The sequence below is a fragment of the Strigops habroptila genome, chromosome 8 (genome assembly GCF_004027225.2).
Source record: "Strigops habroptila isolate Jane chromosome 8, bStrHab1.2.pri, whole genome shotgun sequence".
In the NCBI taxonomy this organism is placed as follows: Eukaryota; Metazoa; Chordata; class Aves; order Psittaciformes; family Psittacidae; genus Strigops; species Strigops habroptila.
In genome coordinates, this window is record NC_044284.2 from 35724156 (window position 1) to 35734019 (window position 9864).

General features: G+C 57.4%; 1 protein-coding gene across 4 annotated transcripts; it reads right to left on the reverse strand.

Moving 5' to 3' along the window:
* PTMA (prothymosin alpha) lies at positions 1 to 9276 on the reverse strand. 4 transcript variants are annotated; one of them, XM_030496067.1, is made up of 5 exons: positions 8921 to 9276; positions 4751 to 4822; positions 3982 to 4069; positions 1350 to 1423; positions 1 to 955 (listed from the first exon to the last, which is right to left on the reverse strand). In XM_030496067.1, the coding sequence occupies exons 1-5, from the start codon at positions 8963 to 8965 to the stop codon at positions 908 to 910; spliced, it is 327 nt and encodes a 108-aa protein (XP_030351927.1). In that variant the 5' UTR covers positions 8966 to 9276; the 3' UTR covers positions 1 to 907. The 4 variants fall into 4 exon arrangements, with proteins under 4 accessions (XP_030351927.1, XP_030351925.1, XP_030351926.1 ...); XM_030496065.1 differs by having other exon boundaries at positions 3976 to 4069; positions 8921 to 9271; XM_030496066.2 differs by having other exon boundaries at positions 3982 to 4072; positions 8921 to 9253.
* Between the last annotated feature and the right edge of the window lie 588 nt (positions 9277 to 9864).

The following is a 9864-nucleotide window of genomic DNA, read 5'->3' on the forward strand; positions in this document are numbered from 1 at the left end:
TCAGCAAAATAAAATTCCGGTTTATTGTTGGACAACATTGTTTCACACATACATCAAACAGGCCAAAAAAAAAAAAGAAAAAAAAAATAAACAGCAACTTCATAGACACAACAAAAAAAAAAAAACCCACACCAAAAAAAAAAAAAACCAAACAAAAAAAAAACAAAAAACAAAAAAACAAAAAACAAAAACACCTTTTTATCTTTGGCCTTGCCACCTCATACAAACCACGATCTATGGTACAGCTAAAGTACATACACAAAAAAAGTTACTGGAATGCTCAGATAAGATTGTAAATTTTTTTTTTTTTTGCATTTTTGTCTCTTTTTTTAATTTTTTTTTTTTTTTTTTTTTTTACAAGGTTTTGTTTTATTCTCCTTTGAGATAATGGTTTGGGCCTGGTCACACCACAAGTAAAGTCAGAGATAGGTAACAAGAGAGATATACACTTCAAAGCCCCCCTTTTGGTCAATCCGAGATCACTTAAAAATGGCGGACCTCCTAACAATATGTACAAAAATATAAAATGTAAATAAAAAATACAAACAAATTCTCCTTTAAAGTACTTTAAGAAAGAAAGCAGGGCCTTGAAGTTTTGGTGCTTGGGGGGGAGGGTCTGTGGGGAAGGGGGGTTCTCTCCCCGCTAACGGGCGAATCGTTTCATATGGTCGTTGAGTGGCAGCGCCGCACCGGGGGGGCCGGGGACGGGGTTCACTCTACTTGGTGAGGATGACCACGGCTGAGGGGGGAGGAAGGGCTGTGTGTGTGTGGAGGGGGGAGGAAGGGGCTTGTAATGGAAGGGAAGGGTCCCAAGGGTGAAGAGGACGCGCTGGCCTTTTTTTGTTGGTTTGTTTTCCTCCTTATTTAAAAAAAAAAAGAAAAAAAATAAAAATAATAAATTTGCTGCCTAGTCATCTTCATCGGTTTTCTGCTTCTTGGGATCGACGTCGTCATCCTGAAGGGAAAGCAAAGCCATCAGGAGAGGGGAAAGGGAGTGGGGCTGGGAGCGCTCTGGCAATAGCCACAGCAGGGCAAGCAGCCTGGTTTCAGGTCCCTCCCACACCGCAGGGACAAGGAAATACAAGAGTATTTTCCTTGTGCAAAATCCTCTTTCTCAGCCAGCTCAGGAGCCCCTGAGCACTGTGGGGCTCCCCAACCAGAGCCAGCAGCTCGGCACAGCCAGAGGTGACACCCCGCTAACCAGGCCAGCATATAAAAAGAACTGGGCCGCATCCCTGGAGAGACACAGGACCACACAAGCAGGGTGTTTCAGCCCCAGAGCCCAGCCCAGCCTCTGGCACCACTGAAGCTCCCCTCAAACCCTCTGAAGACACAGGTGCTTTTCCTACCTCATCATCCTCAGCTGCCCGTTTGCCTGTGGCTCCCTCAGCTTCATCATCTTCATCACCATCCTCTTCCTCACCTGCATGGAGAAGAGGAGGAATGTGAGGCCCTCTGGGAAGGTTACGGGACCACACACCTCCCCAGTGAGTTTAATTCTGGCTCAGCCCCACAGTGATGCCCAGCATTCCATCTTCCCAACTGGCACAGACAGTAGAGCCTGAAGACACAGGGGATTTCAGGGTGTCCCCCACTGACTTGACCCACCCAAGGGGAAATAAGGATTGGCAGTGTCAAGCCGGGCTCACACTGTGCTTGTAGTGCAAGCAATGGGAGAGCAAAACCAGCACCTGCCACAAGCACCAAGATCACACATGCACAAAAAAAAACAGAAAGAAAATGCTTTCTAGTGGCTGCTCCTCCCAACCGCTCCAGATTACTTCTGCTTCCCTTCGCAGCTATTAGTCCATCTTTAATGAGTTAAGAGAGCCAGAACGCATTAGTTCTGAGTCAGAACACTTTCTAATTATCAGAACAGCAGACAAATGCTACCGACTTATCTTGCAGCCAGAGAAGAGGACGAGCAGAGCTCTGGGCTTTGACCCACTTCGAGCTCAAATAGGCCAGTGGATCAGAACAACCAAGTCTATTGCCTTTGGGCAGTTTTGGGGGCAAGATCGGAGGCCACAGAGGAAGAACAACCTCTTGGCTGCCAAGATGAGTCTCTTGTGTAACAGGAGACCCTACTAAGACTGGCATCAAGGCCAGTAAGCTGGCTTTAAACCACGGCCACGAGCCACACATGAAGACAGCTGGGGGGATTAAGGTCAGCCCATCCTCCTTTCCCTTCCCCTCCCCTCTCCCCAGCATGTGCCCAGCAGCAGCATGGCCCATGCAGTGGGAAGGACCAAGATTAGCTCCCGGCAATGGATCAACACCCCGGCAGCCATCACATGCACTGGGCCGGCCGGCAGGTCAGGTGACAGCGCCAAGCTGATTGGGAGCATTTTTAGTTCTTTGAGCTGCTTTAAGCAAAGCAAATAATGAGATGGGATGGGGACAAGGGTGAGAAAAAAGCACACCCTCAAGCTCCCCTCTGCTGGCAAATTCCAGAATGGAGAGTTTGGCTGCAAATGTTGGACAAAAAAAAAAAAAAAAAAAAAAAAAAAAAGCTGATACAAGCTGCACTCACTGCCTTGAAATCTCTTTCCTGCAGCACTCAGCTGCTCAGGTGCGGCTCTCAGGCAGGGATCACCCGAGGGCAGCAGGCACAGACAGACAGAGCCCATGCAGGATCCCAGCAAGGTGTTAGCACCTCCAAGCACTGTGTGCCAAATTGTGCCTGTGCTCAGAAGAGCAGGCCTGGCACTGTGGGACTGAAGCTCCCCAGGCTTGTCACAGCAGTATCCAAGCAACACTTCCACCCCACACACATACGCGTGTGGCGCACACGCCCCCCCTCTGGTCCAAGGGAAGTAAGGAGAGGCAAGTATTCCCCCCAAAAGCAGGGTTAGAGGTAGATGGGTTCAGGACAGCACATGGCAACACCGTGCTATGTCCCCAGGGGTTAAAATCCCAAGTATGCAGAGAACCGACCACAATTCCCATTTTTTTCCTAGTGAATCAGCAGACGGCAGGCTGCTGAGAACAGAGTGCTACCCCAGAGGCAGCAGCTTTCCCTCCTTACATTGTCTGAATAGGTGCTGGCCTAACAGTCATTAAATTTCCAGCCCTGTCCCTGTCTCCCAAAACTAACCAACAGGTTAGTAGGTCAGCACATATACTGAAAATTTACAGGGGATTAACCCACTAATAGCTAATCAAGGGGCCCCAAGTTCATTTTGGCATAAGAATGGTTTTCTCCCAGCCTTAACAAGTGATAAAAATAAACGTTATTCATCCAAGCAGATCTTGGGGGGAAAAAAAAATTAAAAATAGTGGGGAGAGCAAGAAGCAATTTAGCAAGTCACTGCTGGATTTCTGGTTGCTGCTGCCAAAACCCACTTCCAGGCTGGGTCAGTTCAGGAAGCAGGGGAGGGCAGGGAGATGCAGGACACCGCAGACAGGGAACGTTCAAAGCAAGCCTGTTGGCTCCTGTTGAAGGGGAAGAGCCACAGGTTCCTCCACCAGCTTCCACATGGCATTCAGCCCAAGAAAGGGCTGGGAGAGGGGATCACATCAGCCTCTCAGCATGCTACTCCACAGCGGCTGCCCCGTGAACAAGGATAGTGGTATTTATCCTCTGTACCTGGACCACAACACAACCATCCAGGGCTGTCCCTGTCACACTGGTTGGCACTTGCTTGTGCAGCAGCCTTTGTGATCACAGGAGTCAAGGGCAGGTTTTGGTACTCGCACGGAAGGGCTAATGCGCTTATTCAGCGCCACAGTACGGTGCCGTCTGGCTGGAGGAGGGAGGGAGGAAGGAAGGAATCTGCCCTCAACCTGCTGGAAGGGATTCAAGACTGACTTGACTCGCAGCATTGGTGGTTTGGGCAAGCGAGGAAAGAGTGAGCCCAGCTGCAGCCGCGAGGGGGAGATGCTGCTCTTGGCTCTCCTCTGCTTCCCGGGAGCCGGCTGTCCAGGTCACGACATAGCTGTGCGATGGGGGCAGGGGGAACAAAGAAAAGTTACCATCACCCTCTTCCTCCTCGTCCTCTTCCTCACCACCTTCCTCTTCCTCTTCGTCTACTTCATTGTCAGCCTCCTGCTCTCCATTTTCCTCGTTCTCCTTGGCAAGACAAAACATCACTTAAAAAAAATGCACCAGGGAAGGGAGAAGGGAGAAGAGATGTTCAGCACAAGTGTGCGTCCCCACCTTTCCTGCCTAAAGCAAAGCACCAGCCCACCAGAGCACCAGGCAAGCGGCCCGCTTCCTGCCTGCCTGCCTCCACGTGAGGCAGACACCCCAGGCACAAAGGATCAAGTCTAGAGTAACTTGGGGCTGCAGCTTTGAGGCCAAGATAAAGACTGCAAAGGCTGTTGTGACGCACTAAAATGCAGCAGAGTGAATTTCCCCAGCATGTTAAAAATAGGAAATCAACCTGTTACTTATACACAATGTGTTTCCCCACTCAACTAATTGTAACACTGTAAATCTCAGGTTTGGGTTGGCTTTTTTCCGCCTCTCCTCTTCCAGTGCCCAGGAAGGAGGTGGCACTGGACATGGCCTCACCCAGCTTTTGGGGACGGGGATTCCTTTCTGCATACACAGGAACTGCCCACAGGAGGCTCAGGAGTGTCTGTTGACCCTGAAGCACCATTTGTTCAAGGGCTCTGCACAGTGATGCCTTTTGGAAGAGTCCCCCCTCAGAAAGGCTGGGGACAATCTCACACCAAAAGTGAGGAGAGAATAAAAAGAAGTATTGGTGCAAGGGCTGCCTCTCCCTCAGACCGTAGCCATACTCACAGCGTTGCCGTTGGCTGGTGCATCTCTGCCATTTTCTGTTTCTTCAACAACTTCCTTCTTCTCTTTTAGATCCTGGAAGAAGCACAGAAAGCACAGAAGTCACTCTGATTCCAGGTGCCTGGGTCAGAGAAACTGCAGACCAGGTGTGAAAAACACAGTCTAAGAGATCAGAAGCTGGTTTCTCTTCACACCCATTTGTTCTGCAATTTGGTCACCACATTCTGACTTTTCCTTGGGAATGGGAGAGCACGGGGATGAATCTCAATCCAAGTCAGCCTTGCCACAGAGCAGCTATCTTAAAAAGAGACAGCTCTGTTTCACCTCTGGGCTCCCAAACACACAGCACTGGCCACCTGCATATGCTCAACAGCAGCAGACCTGGCTGATTGCCCATCTTAGCACAGTCCACGCAAGCTCCTGCAATGCCACAGAGCCGGCAGCCCCATCCAACACATGGGCTCGGCCGCTCCAGGGCTGCGGGCATCCACGGCTGCTCAGTACCTTCACAGTGGGAACAAATCCCAGGGACTCATCAGCCGAGACTGCGGTCTCTGCCCTGCCTGGGGAAAATCAGACAGCAAATATTACATGCCTGGTCTTCCTTGCAGCAGCAGAGAGGAGACTCCAGGATCCAGCTCGCAGCTGTAAGTCTAACAGGACGGGGTGGGGGAAAAAGTCTATTTTTACACTGAACCACGAGCCATGCCTGGCTGGTTTGGTTCAAATCACCATGAGCAAAGCAAGAGGAGAGCTTGTGTGTTTTTGCTATTGATCACTGTCAAAATGTCATGCCAAGTCGCTCAGCAAACAGGCTGAGAGGATCCAACTTTATGTTCCTGCATAAAGAACACTTGGATTTAACACTGGCATCTCTGCTCACATCCTCCTCCCCTTCTGTTCCTCCATCAGCTGGAGCGAGATCTTTCAGCACAAGGAGCATTCCCCCAGCCAAGGAAAGCGGAGAGGCCCTTCCCCCAGGCTAGCCATACAGCCGGCTTCGGCAGCAACCGCCGTGTTTAACACAGCTCCCTGCTCTGCTGCAGCACCAGCAACTTTGCCCCCCTCCCGCCCGCCCTTTCTGGCTGCCTTGCAGTGTGCGGGCACTTTCACTCCTACTAAGCTGCTGTCACTTCCTTGTGGGAACACTGTGGGTAAGCACATGGCCCTGGCCCTTCTGGCATGACCCTCAGTCTGTTTTGGGAGGGTTTCCACTAACAGGCTGCTCAGGTGAGACAAGCAGGGGTTATTTAAACCACCTGGACCCAGAGGGACACACGTTACCAGAGGTGCACAGGCTGCCAGCACACTGAGGACACCCTAAGCTCTGGGGTGACTCCACCTGTTGATCAAGCCTCACCTAACCACACTAGCATCCCAGGAGTCTGGAGCAGAACAAAACACCCAAGCTCCCTCCTCCTCTCGCTACTCACATTCAAAACCCAGGCCACTTCCTCCACAATTCCACCCTAGTCTTACACCATCGGTGGCTCCCCTATTTCCTGAAGCCTGATGACAACCCTGTAACCTCTTGCGCACCACTGTGCTGCTGCATTCTGCAGCCGTGGCCTCACATCAGGCACAAGGGCGACAAAGTATTTCCCAAGTTAAACACAGTGTAAACCAAGCAGTCAGAGTTTCCACGTCTCACTATGCTCAGCGGTTCTGTTCACAAAACATAAGCAATTCTCCCCATTAAGGAACAGCTCGTTCTGGGGGATATCAGCTGGACAAGTCCCCAGCACTGACCTTTCCCACACCACCAAAGACAACTATTGAGGTGGCAGATCATGAAGTTTGTGCTAGCAACAGGGCTGCTGAAAGGGCCACAGCTTCTCTCTCTGGCCGAGCCCAACACAAACAGGCAGATGTGCGCAGCAGCCTCCAAACAGGAGGCCATGCCGCTGCAGCTCCAGAGCTGTGACAGAGCATCTAATTATAGGTGTGGTGAAGCTGTTTGTCCATAATTCTAGTTTAGTCATGCGCCAACCGCCTGAGCAGCGCTACCTTCGCCCCTGCTCCGCTCCCAGGGCATGAGCGCCAGCACCCCCCCGTGCAGCCGCGGCGGAGGGCAGGCTCCCGGCAGCAAGGCCCGGGTGTGCCACTGCCCCAGCAAGGAGCCGCCGCCATGCCCCTGCCACACGCACGTTCCGCGGAATGGCGGAGGAGCCGCCGCCGCTCGCGCCTCCCGCCGACAGGGGGCCCCCCCGCGCCGCCACGCGCCCAGCCGCCGTTCAAACCGCGCGCCACTCTGCGCGCCCCTCTCATTGGCCGCCCGCCAGCGCGCCGGCCCGCCGCCCCGCGGGATGCCGGGAAGTGTAGTCCCGGCGGGGGTGGCGGACTCCCGCTCCCAGGGGGCGGCGCGGGTAGGGCCGCACGTGGTGGGCGCCCGGCGGCGGGCGGGGGCGGCGCTCGGCGCAGAGCCACCGCCCGGGCGGGGCGGGACCCCCCTCCCCGCCTCCCGGGAGCGCTCCGGACGGCAAGGCGGGACGAAGGCGAACGACCCCGGTGCCTCCGCGCTTCCCCGCCGACACCGGTGAAAGGGGGTCACCTTGCTGCCGTGCGCGCCTCCGCCCGCCCCGCAGCGTGGATCCTCGTCCCCCTCCCGTGAGGGCGAGCCAGGGACGAGGCCCCCTTCTCCCACGCTGTAAAGGGCAAGGGAAGGTTATCGGCAAACTTGGCCTTGTTACCCCGGGGACGGATGGGGATCAACCCGCCTCACCGCTTCCCGGCTCCAGGCGAGCTGAAGGCAGCGAGAACCGAGCCGCGGCTCCGGAGCGGAGGCGAGGGAGTACGGCTGCGGGAGCAGGAAACAGAAGTGAAATCGAAATCTATAAGAAACGCTGTTTTGTTGGCGTTTTTCACAAATGCTCCGCCTTGAGGGATTTTTTCCGCCAGCCCCGCTTCCCCGAGAGCGACACGGCCCAGTGCCGGACGGGGCGCAGGGCCAGGAGGCCCCCGGGCACAGCCACCCTATCGCCCGCCGGCTACCCACGCACCCGGCCGGGCCGGTCAAGTCCCCCCGCAACTTTCCCGGCCGCGGCCCCGGGGCTCGACGGGGCGCATCACCGCCTGGGGCCCGGCGGGAACGCAGCCCGCCTGGGAGCCCGGCGCCCCCGGGGGACGCTCCGCGGCGGCAAGCAGACAAAGGCGGGCGCCGAGAGCCGCAGCGGGGACTCCCCGGAGAGCCTCTCCCGACCGGCACCAGCGGTCCCTAACCGCTCACCATCACCCCGGGCACCGACCCGCAAAGTTATCCCGCTGCGAGGAAGTCGGTCCTGGACCGTAGCCCCCGGCGCCGTGGGGGCTGCGCCCGCCGGGGCAACACCGAAAATAGCAACTGTCCACCACCACCCCCCCCCCCCGGCAGCACTAGTGCAGCCCCCTGCCTTCCCCCGTCCCCGGGGGCGACTCCGAAATAGCAAACACACACACCCACCATCCGGGGCAGCTCCGACACAGCTACTGCTTCCCCCCCCCTTCCGGGGGGGGCAATTCCGAAATAGCAACTGCCCCCCGTCCCTCCGGGGGCAACAGCGACCCAGCGATTGCCCTCCCCGCATCAATCAGGTGCAACTCCGAAATAGCAACCGCCCTCCACCCCCCTTTTCGTCAACAACTCCACAGCAGTCACTCCCCCCACACCCGCGCGGGGACGGGGCCGAGAGGGACCCAAGTTTGACGGGGCTGTCAAGCTCCCGCAGTGGATTGAATGAGACGAGCGCCGCCGCCATCCACGCCGCGCACGGGTGCCGAGCCGCAACCGTGCCCCCCCACCCACCCGCACACACACACGCACTCGCCGAGCTCGTTCGCGGCGGGACGGCCCCGCGGCCGCCCTCGGGAAGGAGGGAGGGCGCGGGACGCGGAGCCCGGCGCGGCTGGCGGCACCGGCGAGGGCGGCGAGCACGTTTCCCACACGCTGTAGACAAAGAAACGGCGTAAGCGGCTCCGCGCAGCGGCCCCGCGCCGAGCGCGCCGCGAACTTCCACCGGGGGCGGGGGACGGTAGTAAGGGGGAAGAAGAGCTGGGGGAAAGCGGGGGGTAAGAATAAATTTTAAAAAAAGGTAAATACTTAAATATACAAAAAAAAAAAAGCCAAAAACGTTCGAGGAAAAAACCCCTCGCAGCCGGTAACGCGGGGCGGCGGCGGCGCGCGGGGCGGCGGCTCACCTTGGCGGAGATCTCGGCGCTGGTGTCCACGGCCGCGTCGGACATGGCGGGGGCGCGCGGGGCTGTGGCGGGGCTGTGGCGGCGCGGGCGGCGGCGCGGGCAGAACAATGCCAAGATGGCTTTGCGCGAGCCAGTGGGGACTCACGCGGCTCCACGGGCCCTCTTATAGACCCGGGGGGGCGGCGCGCGCGCTGCCCCGCGCCGCGCCCATTGGCCGCGCTCGCCGCGGCCGCCGGCTCCCATTGGCCGCGGCTCAAACAATGGGCAAGGCCGCTTAAAGCGGCAGGAGCCGGCGGCCGACGACACTGCGGCGATGAGTTCGGGCCCGGTCTCAGCATTAGGCTGTAGAGCGGGGCGGTGGGCGGCAGAGCCACGCCCCCTCCATCCCCGCCCCTCTGCGCTGCCACGCCCCCGCAGCCTCCGCCCCGCCCCGCCGTGTGAGGCGGCGGGAGGGCGGGCAGGAGGGAGTTCACCCACCCCACCCTCCCCCCGTCGCCTCAACGTGTGTGTGTGTGTGTGTGTGTGTGTGTCCGTCCCCCCGTGTCCCCGTCCCCCGCCGCAGCCAGTCCGCATGCCTGCGGAGGGGCGGGAGGCGTGCGCGCCCGCCTGCGGAGAGGAGGAAAATAATAAGAGTTAAAAATAATAATAATAATAATAGTGATAAAAGTAATGCGGGAGAACCGGTGCTGTCCCCCCCACACCCTCCGCCTCCCTGCACCCGCGGTTCCAGAGCGGGCGGGTGGTAGCGGGGAACCGCCGAGGGGTCGCCGCCGAGGCGGTTACCCGTGTGTGTCCCCCCCAAGCTCGCGCCGTGTTCTCAGCGCCGCGGAAAGTTCCACCGCAACAACAGCCGCCCCCGGGGGAGCGGTGCGGGAGGGAGCGGCCAGCTGAGCCCGCCGGGGGTGCCGGCCGCCGCCGCTCGGAAACGCGGGATTCCCACCCGT

Coding starts and splice junctions, on each gene's coding strand:
- PTMA (XM_030496064.2), bottom strand. CDS start 8,965: ATGTCCGACGCGGCCGTGGACACCAGCGCCGAGATCTCCGCCAAG. Junction 4,073..4,750: donor CACCAGCCAACGGCAACGCT/GTGAGTATGGCT, acceptor TGTCTTGCCAAG/GAGAACGAGGAAAATGGAGA. Junction 956..1,349: donor GGGCAGCTGAGGATGATGAG/GTAGGAAAAGCA, acceptor CTTTCCCTTCAG/GATGACGACGTCGATCCCAA.